Here is a 22,338-nt window from a genome sequence, read left to right on the forward strand (position 1 = left end):
TCTGAAGAATTCACCAAGTGTAATAAATTAGAAGTGAAATCACGGTACAAGAATGTATGGCTTACAAAATGATTCACAAGTGGAAGATTCCTCTACTAACTTCTCAGAGTCCCATTAGCTCTTTCCTGATCTCTGAAAGATGCGCTTTAACCAAAATGTGGCTGACACTGAACGTTTCAGGGCTCTATCATCTGAAAGGAAAGAAGTGTCTGTAGGACGCTGCCTGCTGCTCCTTCCTCAGAGCAGCCCTTGGGATAAGTGACCAGAACCGGGTCCGAGGGGCACAGAATCCAGCATCCCGGCTGCCCGGCTGCCCGGCTCTCATCTCTCCCCAGTAATGAAGAGGTGGGTGCTCTTCTGGGACCGCAGCATCTGCGCAGCCCGCTCCACGCCAACCACAGCAGCCAGCCTCTGGGCGTCGTACTTGGAGTAGAGGACGGTGCAGGTCCAGGCGGCTTCCTCCCCGCTGGCGGTGGCTCTGAGCATGTTACAGACCTCACTGTAGAAGTGCGGATATGTTGGCAGTTCATAGAAAATCAGGTTCCTGATGCCTTTGATTGTGTATCTGTCAGAAGGAGAAAGAGAGGCTATGTCCACATGAAAAAATTCACAGAAAAGTCACTCATGAGTTTTACGGGGACCCAATCACTTTTGCTGCCTCATGCTTGAGGAGGACGCTAACGTACAAATGACAGACAGACCAAAAGGTAACTCTGATTCCAGCCGCAAAGACTCACTTTTGGGACATGTTTGAATTCCTCGTGTCTGGCTTAAGAGGATGATAAAATGAATCTGCGTTTCTTGCGTCTACTCTGAGCAGACTGAAGTAGAGGGGGGAAGAACAGCAGACTGAGATTGAAAATCTGTTGCAGAACACTTTAAAAGCAGGCTCTTCCGATTTCACATTTTCCTTATAATAATCAGACATAACAATGTTCTCATAATGGAGATGAGGTCAGACCCAGTGCAGAAAATAAACTGCATAAACTGTAAATGTACTCCGAGCAGTCTTCTCTTGTCATTTTGGAGACATGTTAACTTCGTGGCAGATGTCCCAAGTTCATTCATTTACAAAATCCTGCCTGAGGATCCATTAGGCATCATGGCAAAGCAATTAGTTTCAACAGCTTTCCCGCTTCTTCCCCTGCTGCACTGGGGGGCACAGTGGGGGTGGGGTGAGGGTTACAGACCCTAGGGACTTGCCTCATGGTTCAGATTGAGGTCAACCATTCCCTCTGGGACTCCAGCCGGAACAGATTTTATACATTGACAAGGCTCAGATTTTCTTTTTTTGTTTGTTTTGGTTTTGTTTTTTGTTTTTGTTTTTTTTTTTTTGTCTTTTTCTTGCTATTTCTTTGGGCCGCTCCCGTGGCATATGGAGGTTCCCAGGCTAGGGGTCGAATCGGAGCTGTAGCCACCGGCCTACGCCAGAGCCACAGCAACGCAGGATCCGAGCCGCGTCTGCAACCTACACCACAGCTCACGGCAACGCCGGATCGTTAACCCACTGAGCAAGGGCAGGGACCGAACCCGCAACCTCATGGTTCCTAGTCGGATTCGTTAACCACTGCGCCACGACGGGAACTCCCAGGTTTTCCCTGTTGGACTTTCTCATGTACTGCTTGATGTTAGATTCCCTTGGGAATTCTATTTTATTCACGAGGATTATCCCATGGCTCATCCTGATCGCTCTGGAGAGCCTCCTCTTCCGAAATGTAACTGCAATCCATTACTTGCTTCAGCTTTTTCCACATCCCCTTTCCGTGAAGGAGGAATTCAAACAGCTAACGAAGTTGTAGAAACTCAGTTCTGCCTCAGCAGTTATCAAAACAAAACAAAACCCAACACTGAGTTCCACTTCTGCTTAGTAAATAGAAAACTCAAGAGAATCCTGCTCCCACACCACCAAGACAAAGCTAATCGACAGTGGCATTCCTTTTCTTGAGCTTAGACAGCTGGTGTCACAAGGCGACCAGCTGAACCGATCCAAAGGTGCGCAGCTGTGTTTAACAATTGGCTCTCAGTGGGGAAGGGAAGGTGCTGACTCCAAGCCTCTGCCGATTTCTGTGGTGAAAATACTTCGCCACTGCCAATTCCACGCTACCAAGGCCACGCTGCTGAAACTGGAGTTGGAAGAGATGTGCAACCAGCTCTCGGGAGCCAGGATGAGCGTCAGCCCATCGCCAACCGAATCTAACAAGTGATGAGCCCCTCTTCCTTTGGAAGGAAGGTGGCACCACCAAGACCCCTCACCAAACAAGCAGAGGTGGCTGCATGGGGAAGTGGTGCAGGAAGCCCATGACAGCCCCAGCTCCAAAGCCCAGAAGGGACAGAACCTGCCCACGACCGCACTGAAGTGGGAGAACCTTGCACCACCTCCAGCCCTGCAGGGAGGAATGGGCAAGGGCAGCCCTCCCCCAGCACGGGGTTGGGCTGGGTGGAAGCTGAGAGAGGACCCTGAGACAAGACCCTCCGGCACAGGGCTCCACCCTGAGCCACTGTCTGCTAGAGGAGCTGGCAGTCTGTGGTGCACAGAGGGTAACTATGGTAACAACCAAATCCAGGCTAGATTCAGAAATCTAGTGGCCTGACAAGAGAGGTGTGCCCAGGCCACTATTTATTCGGGCGCTACATTCAACTGACAATTACAAAAAAACACAGAAAAGCAAGAAAAAGACATTAAAACCCTGAGGTATCATTTTGACTATCCAGTCACTGGCGGCAACAAGGGTTTTACAGAAATGGGCCAACGCAGTATACATTACTGTGCGTATTAGGCGGGGGGAGAGGAGATGCAAGGGATCAGACAGTGGCAACACAGAGTAAATTTTAAATTGTGTACAGCTTCTGAACCAACAAGTTTTCCTTTCCAAATTTATCCTAAGGAAATACCCAGGCAACTACGCCAGCGGTTACACCTATGGATCTCTTGGCATTACTGCATATACCAGCAGAAAACAACAACTAACATCTATGCCCATTAAAAGGAAACTGGGTCAATGATACAACCATACACTGTAACATGACGTAACCATTAAAAAAAGGATACATATATATATATATACCTCATAGATCACTTATTAACTCTACAGAAACAGTATCTTTACAATGTGGAGATTTAGCAGACCCACCTGACCACGTGATTACATTTAGCATCATCAAATATGGGACAAAATGACACCCTGTGCCCCTCAAGGCGATGCCGTGGGAAGTACACCATATCCTCTATGTAGAATTCTTATTAAAAAAAAAAAGTTTAAATTGGAAAGGAAGAAGGAAAACTATCAGTATTTGCAGATGACATGATACTACACCTAGAGAATCCTAAAGACTCTACGAGAAAACTGTTAAAGAGCTCATTAGTGAATTTGGCAAAGTCGCAGGATACAAAATCAATACACAGAAATCAACAGCATGTCTATATACTAACAATGAAAGATCAGAAAGAAAAATTAGGGAAACAATTCCGTTTACCATTGCATCCAAAAGAATCAAATACCTAGGAGTAAACCTACCTAAAGACACAAAAGACCTGTGCTCTGAAAACTATAAGACACTGATGAAAGAAATCAAAGATGACACAAATAGATGGAAAGACATACCTTGTTTTTGGATTGGAAGAGTTAATATTATCAAAATGACTATATTACCCAAGGCAATCTACAGAGTCAATGCAATCCCTATTGAATTACCAAGGACATTTTCCAGAGAACTCAAACAAAATATTGTAAAGTTTGTTTGGAAGCACAAAAGACCCAGAATAGCCAAAGATGTCCTGAAAAAGAAAAATGGAGCTAGACGCATCAGACTCCCGGACTTCAGACCATACTACAAAGCAACAGTCATCAAAACCATATGGTACTGGCACAAAGACAGAAATATAGATCAGTGGAACAGGATAGAAAGCCCAGAATTCAACCCACACACCTACAGTCAACTAATCTATGACAAAGGAGGCAAGAATATACAATGGAGAAAAGACAGCTTCTTCAGTAAGTCATGGTGGGAAAACTGGACAGCCACATGTAAAAGAATGAAATTAGAACACTCCCTAACACCATACACAAAAATAAACTCAAAATAGATTAAAGACCTAGATATAAGGCCAGACACTATAAAACTTTTAGAGGAAAACACAGGCCAAACACACTCTGACGTAAATGACAACAATTTCTCAGATCCACCTCTTAGAGGAATGACAATAACAACAAAAATAAACAAATGGGACTTAATTAAACTTAAAAGTTTCTGCATGGCAAAGGAAACCCTAAACAAAACGAAAAGACAACCCACAGAAGGGAGAAAATCTTTGCAAATGAATCGACTGACAAGGGATTCATCTCCAAAATTTATAAACACTTTCTGTAGCTCAATACCAAAAAAACAAACAACCCCATCCAAAAATGGGCAGAAGATCTAGACAGACATACAGATGGCCAAAAAACACATGAAAAGATGCTCAACATCACTCATTACTAGAGAAATGCAAATCAAAACGCAGAATGAGGTACCACCTTACACCAGCCAGAATGGCCATCATCAAAAAGTCTACAAACAATAAGTGCTGGAGAGGGTGTGGAGAAAAAGGAACCCTATTACACTGTTGGTAGGATTGTAAATTGGTACAACCACTGTGGAACAGTATGGAGATTCCTCAGAAAACTAAAAACAGAACTACCATTTGATCCAGCAATCCCACTCCTGGGCATCTATCCAGAGAAAACCACGACTCGCAAAGACACACGCACTCCAATGTTCATTGCAGCACTATTTGCAATAGCCAAGACATGGAAACAACCTAAATGTCCATCGACAGAGGAGTGGATCAAGAAGAGGTGGTACATATACACAATGGAATATTACTCAGCCATTAAAAGGAATGAGATACCGGCATTTTTAGTAACATGGATGGACTTAGAAATTATCATGTTAAGTGAAGTCAGCCATACAATGAGACACTGACATCCAATGCTTTCACTGACATGTGGAATCTGAAAAAAGGACAGACTGAACTTCTTTGCAGAACAGATGCTGACTCACAGACATTGAAAAACTTATGGTCTCTGGAGGAGAGAGTTTGGGGGGTGGGGGGATGTGTTTGGGTCATGGGATGGAAATCCTGTGAAACTGGATTGTGATGATCATTGTAGAACTAGAAATGTAATAAATTCACTGAGTAATAAAAAATTTTTTTTGAAAAGTTCAAATCTGTGGTCCCCACACTTTGTTTCTGAATGAATCACCTATTTTTTGGGGGGGAGGAAGTGGGTAGGGCACACATGCAGCATATGAGTTCCGGGTCTAGGGGTGGAGCTGGAGCTGGAGCTGGAGCTGTGGCTGTGGCCTACACCAGAGCAACCTGGGACCTGAGCCTCACCTGCTTGGGCCTACACTGCAGCTTGCAGCAACTCCGGATTCTTACCCTACTGTGCAAAACCAGGGATCAAACCTGAATCCTCATGGATACTGGTCAGGTTCTTAATCTGCGGAACCACAACGGGAAATACAACTTGTTTTTAAAAATACCTACAATTGGTCTCCATTCCCAGACACCATGATTTAATTGAGGCTGGGGTATGACCCGGACATTTGGATTTTTAAAAACCCCCAAGGGGATTCTAATGACAGAGCAAAGTTTGGGAACACTGGTCTAAATAATAAGAAAACAGACAAATCTAGACTATGGGACATTCTACAGAAAACCAGATGGGACTCTTCAAAAAATGTCAGTATCATGAAAAAGAACAAAAGGAAGAGTCTAGATCAGGGTTTCTCAAGCTTGGCACTGCTAACATTTTAGGCCAGGCAATTCTTTTTTGTAGGAGCCATCCCGTGCACTGTAGGACGGTCGGCAGCATCCTGGCCTTGACCCACTTGAACCACTAAACTACTAGAATAACCTTCCAGCTCTGACAACCAAAAATGTCTTCTAGATATTTCAAAATGCCCCTTGGGGAGCAAAAGTACCTCTGCTTGGGAACTGTTATTATTAAAATAGACTAAAGAAACATACTAATCACATGCAATGTATAATTCTTGACTAACTCCTGGATTAGTGGGAGAAAACAGCTATAATGATTATTTGGGGGAAATGTGAATAACGACAAAATATTGTTGTGAGATTATGGGTGGGTCCGTTATTTTTACCTAGATTTTCCAAGTTCTCTGTAATGGTCTAGTGCTCTTATAATCAGAGTATTTATAAAGCAAAACAACAAAACCAACTCCAGTACAAACTGTATTTCAAAACCAAGAAAATCTCTCTTAGTACCAATCTGTCCACAGTGGAGACGAGGCATCTCGTGCAAAGGGAGTGGGACCAGCGCCTCTATGGAGGGGCCGTTAGTACCGACTCCCCAGCACCTTCAGCACCCTTCCCCCGCCGTCCTCCTCTCTTGCTTGTGCTTTGCGTCTTCAGGGACCCCTACAGAGGTGGCCTAACACCCTGACAGGACTCTTCACTGAGGCCACTCCAAATGTCTACTTTAAACGTCTGCTGCTGCTATAACGGGGGTGCTCACGGGAGCAGGGACCCTCAGACACATGCCTCGGCTTTTCCCAACTCCAGACATCCCAGCCCGGGAGTTTCCGCTTACCCCTGGCTGCGAATCCTCCTTGCTGTGCTAACCCAATGGCAGCGCTCAGGGGAGGGCCATCCAGACCAAAGGCTCAGCCCAGCCGAAGATTTTACTGGTTTCACCTCCCCCAAAGAAAACAAATCTTCAAGGTGAAAATTCTGTTAGTTCACAAATGAACTGTAATATTTCTAACACTGACTACTTGCGCAGAGAATATAAATACAGAATTTTAGAGTTGGACACTGAAGTTTAAAATACACGAAAACTGGGAGTTTCCGTCGAGGCGCAGTGGTTAACGAATCCGACTAGGAACCATGAAGTTGCGGGTTCGGTCCCTGCCCTTGCTCAGTGGGTTAAGGATCCGGCGTTGCCGTGAGCTGTGGTGTAGGTTGCAGACGCGGCTCGGATCCTGCGTTGCTGTGGCTCTGGCCTAGGCCAGTGGCTACAGCTCCGATTCGACCCCTAGCCTGGGAACCTCCACATGCCGCAGGAGCGGCCCAAGAAATAGCAAAAAGACAAAAAATAAAATAAAATAAAATACACGAAAACTGACAGAACATTGTAAACCAGCTATAATGGAAAAAAACAAAAATCATTAAAAAAATAAAATAAAATACATGTACTTTTCCCAAGGTCAAGTGAAAATGAAACCACAAAGGCATCACAGATCAAAACACCCATCAATGCCATGATGACTTCTCAAAAAAAAAAAAAAAGTAACAGTTGGGAAGTCTGAGATAACTGGCAGTTGCAGATTATTTCCATTCACCTTAAACACCCCTAACCTGGTCCGGGGTGTAAATGGCACGTGTTAGGTTTGTTCTTACAGTGCCTCTGGGGGCAAAACAGTGACTAAATGAACAGTGTAAGACGGGAGACCACGGTGCTACTTAAGGGAAAGGCTCTCCGACCTCACGCCCGCTCCTTAAGAAGCTGCTGCGCACGAGCAGTCCTCATCCCGGCTTAATCCACACTTGCCACAGACAATGCCACTGGGACACTTTCCAACCACCCACTTCATTTAAAGGACTTGCTTTGATATGTCAAGCTTTTGGCAAACTAAGGGCTCTTAAGAGCCGCTGAGCGCAACTCCCCCAAATCCCACTCTCCACTGTGAATGCAAACAACAGCTCACTGGGACAAGGCAAATAATGACACCAGCAAGCAGGCATTCATTCATGCTCTTGGGCCAAAGAGCCTCGTCTAGGTAGCCAAGGACGAAGCTCAGCAAACGCAAATGCGGTCACCCCTCGACTCTCCAAGCGCAGATCCCCTAGGAGCAGAATACCTGAAGAGGCCACGTCGTGCCAGCCTGCTGGGCCCTGGAGGGAGGGGATCCCTCCCTCCCCACCCTGGGAAGGAGATGCCATCGTAACACCCGCATGCGATGCATGAAATGCAATTGTCAAAGTGCATCATCTCATATGCTCCAAAGCTTAAAAAGTTTCTGGCTTAGATGTTAGGGATTCTCTGAGAAAACATGCCTCTCATTAGTACATGATGGAGGATTAGTAAAACGGTGAAGTCAGAACTTAAATTCACTGGGCATTAGTGTGCATCAGAAAAGGTTACAGGATGCAATTTCCATCTCTCTCTGCATAAGGGCTTAAAAGGGGCTTTTCCATTTGACAGCAGAGAGAATTAGCAACCCAAACAATAAAACAACCAAGCTCTGGGGGCAAAAAGAGCTGCAACTAACCTAGACAGTAACAGAAGGCTCAATATCACCAAGAGTCTAATTAGAATTTAGGAAAAAAAAAAAAAAAAAAGGAAAAAGGCCAATCCAACTTACTTTGTCAAAGTCACACGATAGGAAAGCTGAAGCTGATGCTGAAGCCCTTACACACCCGACTCTAAGCCTCCAGCCCCTTGGCTTCTTGTATGGGAGGCCCCTTAGTCCCGGTTCTCCCTGGTGAGGCAGTTAAGCCGTGCGCAGGGCCTCAGGACAGACGAGAACTTTCTGAACACTGCTTCGCCACAGACCGCACAGTCCCCGGCGTTTTCTCTGGGCTTCCACGACAGGCTCCCCCTCTCCTACGCTCCCCTTTTTGATCCAGAGAGATGGGAAGGGGGTGGGGCCCGCTCTTGAGGGCTCCTTTCCCCTGCATGTCTACAGTCAACCCCCGCTCCTGAATTTCTCTTCTAGCCAAAGGATGTGTCTCCCTCCACCTCACAAAGGCCCTCAGCTCTGGTGTCGGCATACCCAAAGCTGCCGAGAGCTGCTCACCTCTGCAACGTCCTTCTTGAGGCCACACCCACAGCTACGGGAAGAACCCCGAGTAGGGACCCACTCCAAATCCACACGATTACGCCACAGCCACTCATTCCTTCCCGCCACCTTCGCCAGCCTAAACGCCCATTTGGGGAGACCACCAACCAACGGATCAAGAAAAGTCTGTCCAGCCCCCAAACCCTTGGGCTTCTCTGCAGGAGGCGCAGGGAGGGAGGGAGGGCCTTGGCCACGGGCCCGGCCCGGCCCAGCGGGCGCTCGGCAGGCCCTCCAGCCGGGACGCGGGATCGCGGCCCCACGTTACCTCTTGTAGAAGTGGAAGCGCTCTGTGAGGAGCAGGAACTGCTTCTCTCCTTGAAGAAAGAAGTGTCTGGCCCTGGAGACGGCGGGCCGCTGGGTGTACTCGCAGATGTGAGTGAAGCTCAGCTCCTCCTTCTTGAAGTAATTTCGGAGCCGCACAAAGTCGAAGTAGGAGGGGACGTAGAGAAGCGTGTGAGACATGACCGCATCCCGGTACTGAGGCAGGACCTTGTTCACGAAAAAGGTAAACCTGGTCGGGGAGGACAGAGGGCAGGTCAGCGGACTCACAGGAGCCGGCAGCTCACCGCTGGCTGCGCGACCGCGGGCAAGTCACAACCTCCTGCCCCATCTCCCCTCCCAGGGAGGACAGTGTGGCCTGCCCCGCCGCAAGGAGATCCCGTGAGTGTAACATGCACGAAGCACAGCGCCGCGAACACGATCGATCGTCACAAAGGAGGCACGCGGCGCCCACGGGGCCCAGGGAATCACTCGCACGGGTGTGCCATCCTCCACCCGTTCATTCATTCGGGGCTCGGTCAGTCCACAAGTAATTCCTGCACACCCACCACAGGCTGAGCAGCATTCCGCTACCCTGGCTTCACTGACTGAACACAGTGAGCGGACAGGGGAAAGAGACCGGGAATCAGAAGAACAGTTCCTGCCTCGAAGTGCTTACAATTAAGCTGCGGACATGGGAGGACTGAGCATTAAGCAGTATAATGTAATTTGTTTTATTTTATTTTTTTAAACACTATTTAATTTTTACTTTTTTGTCTTTTTTCCTTTTCTAGGGCCGCTCCTGCAGCATATGGAGGTTCCCAGGCTAGGGGTCTAATCGGAGATGTAGCCACCGGCCTACACCAGAGCCACAGCAACGTGGGGATCTGAGCCACATCTGCAACCTACACCACAGCTCACAGCAACACTGGATCCTTAACCCACTGAGCAAGGCCAGGGATCGAACCCGCAATCTCATGGTTCCTAGTCGGATTCGTTTCCACTGCACCACGATGGGAACTCCGCATAATGTAATTTAAAATCCCCGTCTAGGGAAGAACCCCGGACTGACCCATCCCACCACGAACCAGCGGGAAGAACCGGGACAGGGCACCACTTCTCTGGGCTTCGGTGTCCTCCTCCGTCAATGGCATGACCGGTTCCATTATTGCCATTTTGGATAAATGGAATCAACAAAGCCAACATGGAATCCAATTTCAGAGATGTCAACTCCCTCTCTGTGGCCCCCAGGGGTCCGATGGGACCAGGGAGGGACGGGTACCTGGCATCAATCACGGAAGCGAGGTCTTGGGCCTCCATTCTCTGGAAGACGTGGGGGAGCTGCACCAGGACGTGGCTGATAGAGCCTGTCACCGGGACGTTCCTCACGGCCACCTGCCAGGAGGCAAGGAGAACATGAGGGGGTGAGCCACCCCTGTTGCTGCCCCAGGGCTATCCTCTCCTTCTGCCTCACGACCCACGAGACTTGATGCTTCACGAAGATTCGGAGGAATAAGGAGCGCCCACCTGGCCCTGGGCATTGACGCAGTACTTGTTGAACACGGAGTTGATCTGGGCATCCTGCAGGGCCCCAAACAGCAGCGTCTGGCGATAGTACTTGGACCAGTTATTGAGGCTCCACATCCGCACTCGAGAAAAGTCCACCCCGTGTGAGTCCAAGGGCAGGAGGTTCATGTGGTTCATCAAATGCTTCAAGCAGAAATAACACTACTGTTAACATTTGTGAAGCATTCACCTGTTAGGCACTGCTAAGTATCTGCTGAGTCTATCGTCTTATGTAATCCCACGAAGTAGGTACCATCGCCTCCCAAATTACAACAAGAAAACTGACGCTCAGATGAGTATGTGACTTGCCTATAACCAGGCGAACACCCCGCAAGAGAAAAGTTCAAACTGGCTGCTACCTCATGGACTTTCCAAAAGGATCAAGATGGTATAGAAATATTTCTTTTCCAGAAACTTCTGAAATGTCACCCTGGTCACTCTACAGGCTCCCCAGTTCCAGACGTGGACAAGAGGCGAAAGGACACAGAAAACAGACCTGCTGTCCTTCCATGACCCTGCTCCTAAAACATCAGGGGATTTTCCCAGAGCTACCACCATGCCTTTTCCTCAAATCAAAGACCGACTCAACCAGTGACACACCTCTTCTATTTTAATTGTATTTTTACCTTGTACTGAAGGCTAACAAGTACTATAAATTTATTCTCTGCTTTGTTTTTGGCCACGCCAACAGCATGCAGAAGTTCCTGGGCCAGGGATCAAACTCACGACACAGCAGCAACCCAAGCCAGCTGTGACAACACCAGAACCCCAACCCGCTTAGGCCATGAGGGAACTCCCATTTATCCCCTAGTTTATAAAGAAGTTCTCTGCTTCATTTGTTCCACGCTTCCTCCAAGCCCTGAAGTTGTAGGAAAGGTAAGTTCTCATACGCCTTAAAAAACAAACCTATGGTTCTGCAACAGGGATTGTTCCAAAGCACCGTTTTCAATCCTAGACCCAAAAACATTGCAGAGTAGGTGGAGAAGGGAAAAATATTACAGCTCAAATTATAGTAGGGGGACAAAGACATCTTACATTTCTCTGCAAAACATCACATATTAAGAGACTGATGCTTTGTTTTCCGCTCTCCACTGAAGGGAATGAGAGTTAACTGTAGGAGGAATTATTTCAAAGACATTCCTGGTGAGGAAGAGTTTCAGCCAATCAACCAACCAACCAACCAACCAACCGTCACTAAAGCAGTCTATTTGCAGAAGCAACCTTTAAGATGAAGAAATCTTTTCTGGAGGTCTGAAAACACTGACGAGAATTTTTATCTTTTTGGATACTTAAATTGACTAATCTGTGGGTAGAAAAGGGGACAAAAGCTTCCCTTTTCAAATTGGAAAATGTGGAATATTTCCCTGATTTCAAACTAACTGAGTTTTAATACGGACCTCACCCTTAGGACTCAAAACGTCTGAGCTTTTTGTCTCTAAATGTAAACAAGCGGCTTTACCAGGACATGCTCCCAGTTCTGCATCAGGTAAATGTCAGCTTGGTCAATGATGAGAAGCTCAATAGAAGACAGAAAGTCAAAATCTCTCTTCTTCTCTCCTTCTCCACCAAGGATGGTCCTCAGGCCCAGAGGGGAGGCGATGAGGATGTCGGAAGAGTAGAAGGGGGCGTAAAGGCGGACGCTCCTCTGCAGTACGGCCACTCCTGTACACACACGCGTCGTCAGTCACCAGCAAGCCATTAGCTTCCACCTCTCCAGGCGCCCCCCCCACCCGTCCAGCCTCCCCCTTCGCATACAACTGTGCCCACACTTTTTTTTTTGTCTCTTTAGGGCCACACCAGAGGCATATGGAGGTTCCCAGGCTAGGGATCAAATTGGAAATTGGAGCTGTTGCTGCCGGCCAGTCACAGCCACACCAGATCCAAGCCGCGTCGGCGACCTAAACCACAGCTCACAGCAATGCCGGATCCTTAACCCACTGAGCGAGGCCAGGGATCGAACCCGTAACCTCATGGTTCCTAGTCGGATTCGTTTCCACTGCACCACGATGGGAACTCCCTCGAACTGCTTTAATTATTAAAAAACTCATCACCACTCTCCCCTGCACCTGGGGTCCCTCCTAGCTCCCACACTCTTCCTCTGCTTCACCAGTACACCTTCCAGAAAATTATCTCTGCTTTAAAATCTCCCACTCACTCCTCAGTGCACTGCAATCTGCCTCCAATTCTCAGGATGCCACTGCAACGACTCTTGCCAAGGTCACTTTTAGCTCTCAGTTACCAATTCAGTGGCACTTTAAGCCGATGACAGGGGATACCCCTCAAGCACGAGGCTCAGGGCAGAGGGGGGTGGGGTGGGGGAATTTCTTTCTGGACGTCATGGGACCGAAACAAGCAGAGAGTCAATTCAAGAGACAACCAAGAACTAGGGAAAGGTTAAACAATACAGTTCGTCTCCCACACAGGACCATTCCTTCCAGATAGGGAGAGTCAGCTGTTTTGCCCAACACAGAAACAGAGAGTTAAGCAAAATAAGAAAGCAGGGGATCATGCTCCAAAGAGAAGGAATAAGATAAAACTCCAGAAAAGAAAAATGAGACAGAGATAAGTAATTTATCTGCTAAAGATTTCAAAGACACGGTCATAAAGATGCTCACCAACCTCGGGAGATGAACGAATAAACACAGTGAGGAACTCAAGAAAGAGACAGGAGCTCCCTGGTGGTTCAGCAGGTGGAGGGGCTGGTGTTGTCATTACTGTGGCGTGGGTTCTATCCCTGGCCTGGCAAGTTCCACATGCCACAGGTATGGCCAAAAAAAGAGAGAGAGAGAATATAAGAAAGTAATAAGTAGAACTTATAGACCTGAAGTATATAATAACTGAGCCGAAAAATACACTACAGGGAATCAACAGCTGACTAGATGGTATACAAGAATGGATCAGTGACTGGGAGAAGAAATCACCCTAACAGAACGACAAAGAGAAAAATACATTTAAAAAAAAATGGGGACAGGGAGTTCCTTGGTTAAGGACTTGGCATTGTCACTGCTGTGGCTCAGGTTCAATCCCTGGCCTGGGAACTTCCACATGCCTCAGGTGTGGCCATAAACGAAGAAAGAAGACAGTTTAAGGGACCTGACAGCCTGGTGATTGCCGGAAGGGAGGTGGGGCTGGAGGGTGCACAAAGTAGATGGAGAAGATGAGGAAGGACAAAACTTCCCGTTATAAAGTAAACAGGGAATTCCACCCCGGCTCAGTGGTTAGCGAATCCAACTAGGAACCATAAGCTTGTGAGTTCGATCCCTAGCCTCGATCAGTGGGTTAAGGATCTGGCGTTGCTGTGGCTGTGGTGTAGGCCAGCAGCTGTAGCTCTGATTCAATCCCTAGCCTGGGAACTTCTATATGCCTCAAGTGCAGTCCCCCCCACCACCCCCCAAAAAGGGAATTCCTGCTATGGCGCAGTGGGTTAAGAATCTGACTGCAGTGGCTCAGATCACTGCCAGGGGCAAGGGTTCCATCCCTAGCCCAGTGCAATGATTAAGGATCTGGTGTCGCCACTACTGTGGCAATGGTCACAACTGTGGCTGGGATTTGATCCCTGGCCAGAGAACTTCCATACGCTTTGGGTGCAGCCATAAAAACAGAAACAAAGCAAAGACTGAGCCATCAGCTGCTTGCTGGCTACCCAAAGGTGTTCAAAATTAAACGCCAGCCAGCATCTCCTTGTGCTGTACACCCCAGCCACGCTAAAGCCCCCGAGTCTTCAGTCGCACCCGTTTATTCACGCTGAGGCCTCTACACATGCAGTTTCCTGTCCGAACTCTCCCCTGCTCTGGTCACCCCATTTTGTAACTGGCTAAATCCCATCCAGGTTTCAATTTAGTGAAGATGGTACCCCTATCAGCAGGCTTTCCCTAACCATTCTGTGCCCATTTTGAGCAAGGATATTTGCTTTAAACACCCACTGTGTGGAGTTCCCACTGTGGTTCAGTGGGTTAAGAACCCGACTAGTATCCATGAGGATGCAGGTTCCATTCTTGGCCTCGCTCAGTGGGTTAAGCAGCCAGCACTGCAGTGAGCTGTGGTGTAGGTCAAAGACACGGCTCGGATCCCAAGTTGCTGTGGCTATGGCATACGCCGGCAGCTGCAGCTCTGATTCAACCCCTAGTCTGGGAATTTCCATATGCTGCCAGTTTGGCCCTAAAAAGCAAAAAAAAAAAAACACCCACTGCATCCTCGGATCATAACACATCTCATCCCATACTGTCTGATTTGCCTTTAGGCTGGACTCCTTAACAGTAGGAATCGTATCTTCAAATTTTATATCCCCAGCTTAACAGTGCCTGGTACACAGTAAATGCTTAATAAAGGTTTGGTGAATGAGCATACGTAACTAATACCCATTTTCCAAGAACTTTATCAACGTACAACCCACCAAGCACATGGGAGCTGAATGAAGCGAAAGTGCGAAAAGCTGCGCGGGGTCAGTAGGTGTCAGGTGGAGTGGCACTTCACATGGCAGGCGGGAGTAAAATCTGCCACTCGGCACAGACGCTCCAGTTGACTCATCTTCCTCAGACTGGCCCGTCCAGCCCTATCACCTCCAACTCCCCAAGAACCCCTGCAGCACTGACGAGGAGCCACCAGCTCCGGGTGTGCCGAGACGCTTGCTACCAATGCGCACGTGCCTTTCCCACGTGCCTTCAGCGACGCTCCAGCCCGTCAGCCAGGCGAAACTCTCCCCTGGCAACAAGACGTCTCGAAGGCACCCTGGTTCCGGCAGGGACCCTCTGAAAGAACGCCCAATTCCCGGCCTCCAGCTGTGTGAACCTCAACCTCAGTGCTTCGGGGTCTCCGTTCTGACAAGGAGGAGTTACCGATTCTGAAGTGGTCGTCGATGTTGCCAACAAACACAGCTTCATAATCCTCAGGCCTCTTCAGGTTGGGTGGCCTCTCCTCCGGATCTGAGCCATACTCTCCATTAAACCTCTTTTTGTTGCTTACAATTATTTGCTTCTTGCTGTCGCCCTCAAGGAGGCTGACGAAGAGCTGCACCACCCGCAGGGCAGCTTCCCGGAAGGGCACCACTATCAGCACCTGCGGGGGGAGATGGGCGGCCGGGGGGGCACCACTATCAGCACCTGTGGGGGGAGATGGGCGGCCGGGGAGGGCGGGCAGGAAGGGCAGCTCCAGGTGAGCTGGCCAAGGAGGTGGGGCGAAGGAGCCCTCTGCTCCGCAGCCCCTGGCCAGGGCCACGTCCACCTCACCCTTCTACACAGCATGTGGCTCAGCACCGAAGACTGAGCTCCTTTCATGCCGCCCACAGCACCATGTCCTACGGGCCTCAGTCTCATGGCTCCTCTGGAGGCAGTTCTCATGCAGAGGTGGAAATACCTTTTAAGATAAGCCAATGCCTCTGCCAGAGGCGTCCCCTACCAAGAACTCAAGGACATAAACGCACAAAGCTCTTTGAGGACCAAAAATATTACTCATTTCCGTCTCCCAGAGAACTCAGTACAGTATTTTGATCCATAAGACCCAAGGAATATGCTGAATAAAGAAATGAATTAGATGCGATAAGCAGAGAACAAATAAAGCCAGAGAGGACAAGGACTGATGCATCATTACTTTTCTAGGACATTTTTCAGAAATGATGCTAAAGCACTTCTGAAATAAGGTCATTTCATAGGACATGGAGGACTCAGTTTCCTAAACATCTCCAAAAATGCTTCATGTTGTAAAACTGTTGAGGAAAGATACAAACAAAAGGCCCCCCCGAAGCTACTTTGTAAATGATTAATGGCTACCTGTTCGTAAAGAACTGAATCAATGGCAATCACCCGAGTCAGATCAGGCAATTCACCACAGCCTAAACGTGCTTCGCGGGCAACGTGCCTCTTCCTCTGTTTGGCAATTCTAAATGGAAACGGCTAAGCTCGTTATCCTCACGTTCGAGATTCTCAGGTAGTTTCCAGAAAGGCATCCAGCAGAGGCCGAGGGGTGCCGTGACTGAGTCCGGCTAAGTGCAGTGCAATGGACTGATTCTGAAGCGGGCCAGTTACTGTCCCAGCTGTGACACTGAGTACGTGTCCAGGCTTCAGTTTCCCCAACTACCAAACAAAAGGGTTGGACCTAGAAACCTCTAAGAGGCACATCAGAGGCCAAACCTTCAAATGCTATGACGCCCCATGAGAACAATCTAAGACGAGAGGCTTCTTCAATATAGAAAGACACGGGCTAAGGGCTGCAGGCTGGGGGTGGGGATGGAAGGCTCAGGATCCAGCCCTGCGACATCACGAAAAAGACATTTTTAATCCAAGCCCCCAGTCCACTGGAGCTTTGGCTTATAAGCCCACAGAAATGCAATCATCACTTTAAGCATCACTTTAATCATACAACTGAAAAACAGGGATTTTTATTTTCCAAGGTGTATATATTCATGCGGCTTAGTGAAGGGAATCCTTGGTTTAGGCCTGTCTCTGCTACTCTCTCCCTGGTTCTCCTGAGCAAGGCCCTCTACCCATCTGGGTCTCTGTCCACAGGTGTAACGTGTAGGGATTGAGTAAAAGGCTCCTTCGGGTCTCACCCTGGGGGGAAGGCAGCGTTATAGTGGAGTGTTGCTCATGCAGGGTCAGGATTTATCTTTAAGGAGAGCTATCACTGGGGGTATCTCCTCTGCAAGTTTCCAGTTAGATCCACTGTTACAAACAGTCCACTGAACTGCAGGCGGCCCTGCTCTGATATTACCTGGCCCACGTAACATGCTCCTGGGGACTCATTCATTATTCCAGCCACTAAAACCCCTGAGTGCCTGCTAAGGGCCAGGACCTACCTGGTATCACCTTAGAGCCTCCCTGAGGGCAAAGTTCTCTTGCTACCACTCACCTTGGGCCTTGTCAGCCCCTGGTCCCTGAAGTCATCATCGTCTCCCACCCCAAGTTTCTGGCTTCGGCGTCTGCTGTTGTTGCCAAGCACCTGGGCATTGGCTTTGAGGACGTGATTTATCGCATGCAGGCAGTACACGTGGCGGATCTCTTCCCCGTTCTTCAGGGCGGTCCTTTCGGGGTAGAACAGGTCCCGGTAAGAATTCATAATTAAGAAGAGCTCTTTCTGGAGGGGTGTGAAAGGGCTGCCTGATTTTTGGGAACCTGAGAGGAACTGGCTGTTGGTCTTGATCCAGGTGGATTCCAGAGGCTTCTGGAGATGGAGCGACTTTAAGTCAATGTCCTTTGGAGGTTTAAAGGTTTCCAACTTCTGAAACTTGGATGAAAAGACAAGCTGGCCCAGGATGGGCCACTGGGGGAGAGATAATCAAGAGCCAGGTTAGAAACGAATTACAGAGAGTTCCGGTTGTGGCTCAGTGCTAATGAGCCCGACTAGTATCCATGAGGACGTGAGTTCAATTCCTGGTCTTGCTCAGTGGGTTAAGGATCCGGTGTGGCTGGGCTGTGGTGTCGGCTGGCAGCTGCAGCTCCAATTTCACCCCTAGCCTGCGAACTTCCACATGGCTTGGGTGCGGCCCGAAAAGAAAAGAATCGTAGTACCTCACAGTCACGAACTACTGTATGGTTTGTACCAAAGGCCTTTCACCATCCTCCCACTTAGTGCTCACAACAACCTTACCAGGTAAACTCTGTAATGCTTTTCTTGCCGTTTAGGAAATGCTGAGATGCAGACGAATTAGGAGAGAATTAAGCTAGAGCCCAAGGTTTCTTGTTTCTTGTTTTGGCTGCATCCATGGCATGTGGAAGTTCCCGGGCCAGGGACTGCACCCTTGCCTCAGTTGTGACCTGGGCTACAGCTGCAGCAATGCCAGGTCCCTCACCCACTGTGCCACACAGGGACTTGCTAGAGCCCAAGGTTTCTGCCTTTAAAAACCGTGTGTGCTTTTCACTATCAGTGGGTCACCAAGTGAGCTGTGGACCACGCTGTAGGGAGTCAAATTTACTCCAGACAAAGAAAGGGGGCTCAGTGGTCAAATAACTTTGGTCAACACCACAAAACCTGGTCCTGCTCAGAGAGAGTCACGTGCACATTAGACCCTAAGGGTCCTGCTGAGTCCTGTAATGAGAACTCTGTTCTACTCCACTTAACCCAGAGTCTTCCAAAACTTTACTTGGGCATGCAACGAGGGGTTTTTGGTTGGTGGGGGTGTTTGTTTTTGAGACACACCTATGAGGCTCCTAAAGAGTAATATTTTGTAAAATACCAGTTTGGGAGTTGTTGTACTGTAACAAAACTGCCTAATTCAGCAATAAAGAAAGGATGACTTCAGCATTAAGAAAGAATTAACTATTGGATATATGCCGACAGCTGAGATGAATCTCCAGGGAGTCATGCTGAGTGAAAAGAGTCAAATCTGTATGATCTTATTTGTATAACACTTTTTTTACAGCCTACCTTTAATATAACACTTTTTTTATAGCCTCACCTGTGGCATATGAAAGTTCCCAGGCCAACAATCAATTCTGAGCCACAGCTGTGGCAACACTGGATCCTTAGAGCCACTGCACTGGGCCAGGATTGAACCCACGCCTCTGCAGCAACCCAAGCTGCTACAGTCAGATTCTGAATCTACTGCACCACAGTGGGAGCTCCTATACGTTATTGTTGAAACAAAGTTGCAGAAATGGAGAAGACAGCAGTGGTATCAGGGGCTGGCATGAGGGACAGAGGTGGTGTGGCTATAAAGCAGCGCCAGGGAGCGGCGGGGACCTCCACGGCGCTGGGAATGCTCTGTGTGGTGACTGTGCTGGACAGGGGCACCTGCAGATATGATACAACGGGACAACTAGAAATAACACAGCCAAAAGAGCAGGAGCAAACCTGAGGAACTCTGAATAGGACAGGTGGGTTCCATCAAGGGAAATTCCCGAGCTACAATACTGTACCATATTTTGCAAGATGTTACCACTGGAGGCAGCTGGACAAAGGGCACATGGGCTATTTCTGTATTATTTCCTACGATTCCATCTGTAATAATTACCTCAAGAATTTCAGTGAGACAAGGATGGCAACTCTTCACAACATCAGTGATGCGGAGTTCCCGTCGTGGCGCCGTGGTTATCAAATCCGACTAGGAACCATGAGGGTGCGGGTTCCGTCCCTGGCCTTGCTCAGTGGGCTAAGGATCCAGCGTTGCCGTGAGCTGTGGTGTAGGCCGGCGGCTACAGCTCCGATTCGACCCCTAGCCTGGGAACGTCCATATGCCGTGGCTGTGGCCCCAGAAAAGACCAAAAAAAAAAAAAAAAATCAGTAGTGATGCAAAACAAGCACCCGCAAAAACTGCTCCACACCCGAGTAACTTAGCTGTGAACCCATCTCAGATATTTCAAACAAATCAACAGCAGTAGCTCCCGTTTCACTGAACACTTTCTGCGAACACCAGTAAACTGAATTACTTTGATGTAGGCGTTACCGTCCCCCTCGAACAGATGAGAACAGCGCAGATCGAAAAGGCAGATGGCTTGCCTTAGGTCATGAGACAGCCCCTTGCCAACGCGGGTCTCACCCTGGTGCCACCGTCTCCAAAGCACTAGGATCTTATCAGCCCCGCCCTCTGGCTTCTCAGTGCCTTTTCTAACCACACCTGCGCCCTCCCAGGCTCTTCCAGCCTCCCTCCGTCCTGCTCCCCATCAGGCCATCTGCCACTGGCGGACATCAAACATTCAAGCAGACCACTAAAATCCAAGACCGCCGCTCTTCTCCATTTGTGACTGGGATGACCAAACAACACTTACTTTTAGCTCATGGGTAGTTTTGGGATTTGTGGCAACAGCCTGGATTTCTTTTTCTTTCAGTTCTTTGTGCACATGCTGTACAAATGGATCTAATTGAGAAACAAAGACTATTATAACCCTTAGAGCAAATGGCACAGATTTTCAGTCTCTCCCCGTGGATGACATGCTATTCTTCATGATGATAAATTATCCTTCTTCCCATCCATTTTACCCACCATTTATCCCAGTCCAGCACTTCCAAGTTTCTGACAGGTTCATCTCCCTACGTAATTCTTTAATCACATGACTTCCCAGATCAAAACCTCTGGAAGGAGTTCCCGTCGTGGCGCAGTGGTTAATGAACCCGACTAGGAACCATGAGGTTGCGGGTTCGGTCCCTGCCCTTGCTCAGTGGGTTAACGATCCGGCGTTGCCGTGAGCTGTGGTGTAGGTTGCAGACGCGGCTCGGATCCCGGATCCCGCATTGCTGTGGCTCTGGTGTAGGCCGGCGGCTACAGCTCCGATTGGACCCCTAGCCTGGGAACCTCCATATACCGTGGGAGTGGCCCAAAGAAATAGCAAAAAGACCGAAAAAAAAACAAAAAAAAAACCTCTGGAGAACCTTCTCAGTGTGCAATTCAGGGCACTACGGCATACAGCTCTAACCTACCTCTCCAATGCAATTTTTGAACTTCTGCCACTGGGGGTTTCCTTTAAAAATTCTGTCCTCTCCTTCACCTCATTTCTGTATGTCCAAACAGTATCAGCTGAATGCTACTCTTTGACTCACAATACACAATTATTTTCCAGGAGCCTGTGTCAAACGCAGTGGTGGCTCCACTAAGAGGCCATCCCTGGTCCCCTCCACACAGTCATCACCGTCCTCTCAACCTCCCACTCGCCCCCCCCACCTACCCCGACACGTCCATGCGCGTGTCCTACCTCATCTAACCAGACCGAGGACCCCGAGGGCCGCTCTCGAGTCTACTTTAACTTGCACTGAGAGACACAGACGTGCTCGGACGGAGGTGAACACATGGTCAGAACAGCAGCACACGCACTCAGGATTACCCTCCGGGGTCTGCGCTGGCCGCCCAATCCTCTCTCCCAGCCCCACCCATTAAGAAGCAGAGCAAAGTTAAACAACCCATTCAAGGGTCCAAGCAGTAAAATTCCACTGCGTCTTCCAACACCTAAGATAAGGGTGCACGGAGGAGACAAGAACTGTGGGTGCTAAAATATCGGTCCAGGCGAACCAACCGGAGAAACTTTAGGAGAGTCAAGCTTCTTAGTGATTCCTCCAGAGTTTTTTAAGTTTTCATGGTTCAGAATGGGATTTATGCTCAAATTCCACCTCTCCTTCTCCAGAATAGCCAACAGAACCCCACGTGGATTAAAATTTCAGCTCCAGTGGCAGAGCTGGTTGAAGAATGGCACTGAGCCCACAAAAGGCAGTCAGGACACAGGATGTGACCAACGGGACTTGCCCACCCAGGCCCAGGCTGAGAAATGGCACCCGAGAGAGAGCAGAGCCCTGCCTGAGCCTACCACGGGCAGGCCTTGTCCAAGTGACGGCCACGGGGCCAGGGGCATGGCCAAGAAGCCGAGAGAGACGGGGGAGACAGGGTGGAGCTTTGTGGCTTCTGAGGTGCTCCCTGGTAATAAGAATCGATCAGAGCGGCCAGGCCTGGGTCCCACATATATGGGAAATGACCGCTCCGCTCAGCAAGAACAAGCGAAGGGTGGAGAGAAAAGGGCGCGGTCCTCTCCTCCGCTTCCCTTCCTTCCCGGCTTGGGCAGGAAAACCAGAAGTCCTCCCCGGGCCCCAAGTGTCAACACATGAGACCTGGGGAACTGGCCTTCCCCGCTGTCACTCAGAAACTCTGTTCTCAACAGTCGGCCACTCCCAACCCCACCCTAGCCACTGGAAAACACAAAACACCTGGAGAAATATTTCTTTCCAGCTCTAGATCTAGCTGATCATCTGTCT

General features: G+C 48.8%; 1 protein-coding gene across 1 annotated transcript in view; it reads right to left on the reverse strand.

The window, feature by feature from the left end:
* UTP25 (UTP25 small subunit processome component) overlaps positions 1–22,338 on the reverse strand; it is a 26,363-nt gene continuing 4,025 nt past the window's right edge. Inside the window, exons 5-12 of the mRNA XM_047752185.1 lie at positions 20,370–20,458; positions 17,515–17,925; positions 15,507–15,726; positions 12,131–12,333; positions 10,633–10,815; positions 10,388–10,500; positions 9,113–9,358; positions 1–565 (exon numbers count right to left, since the gene is read on the reverse strand). Coding sequence (XP_047608141.1) covers positions 322–565; positions 9,113–9,358; positions 10,388–10,500; positions 10,633–10,815; positions 12,131–12,333; positions 15,507–15,726; positions 17,515–17,925; positions 20,370–20,458 — 1,709 coding nt within the window. The 3' untranslated portion in view covers positions 1–321. The remainder of the gene's footprint in view (positions 566–9,112; positions 9,359–10,387; positions 10,501–10,632; positions 10,816–12,130; positions 12,334–15,506; positions 15,727–17,514; positions 17,926–20,369; positions 20,459–22,338) is intronic.

The sequence above is a fragment of the Phacochoerus africanus genome, chromosome 11 (genome assembly GCF_016906955.1).
Source record: "Phacochoerus africanus isolate WHEZ1 chromosome 11, ROS_Pafr_v1, whole genome shotgun sequence".
Taxonomy (NCBI): Eukaryota; Metazoa; Chordata; class Mammalia; order Artiodactyla; family Suidae; genus Phacochoerus; species Phacochoerus africanus.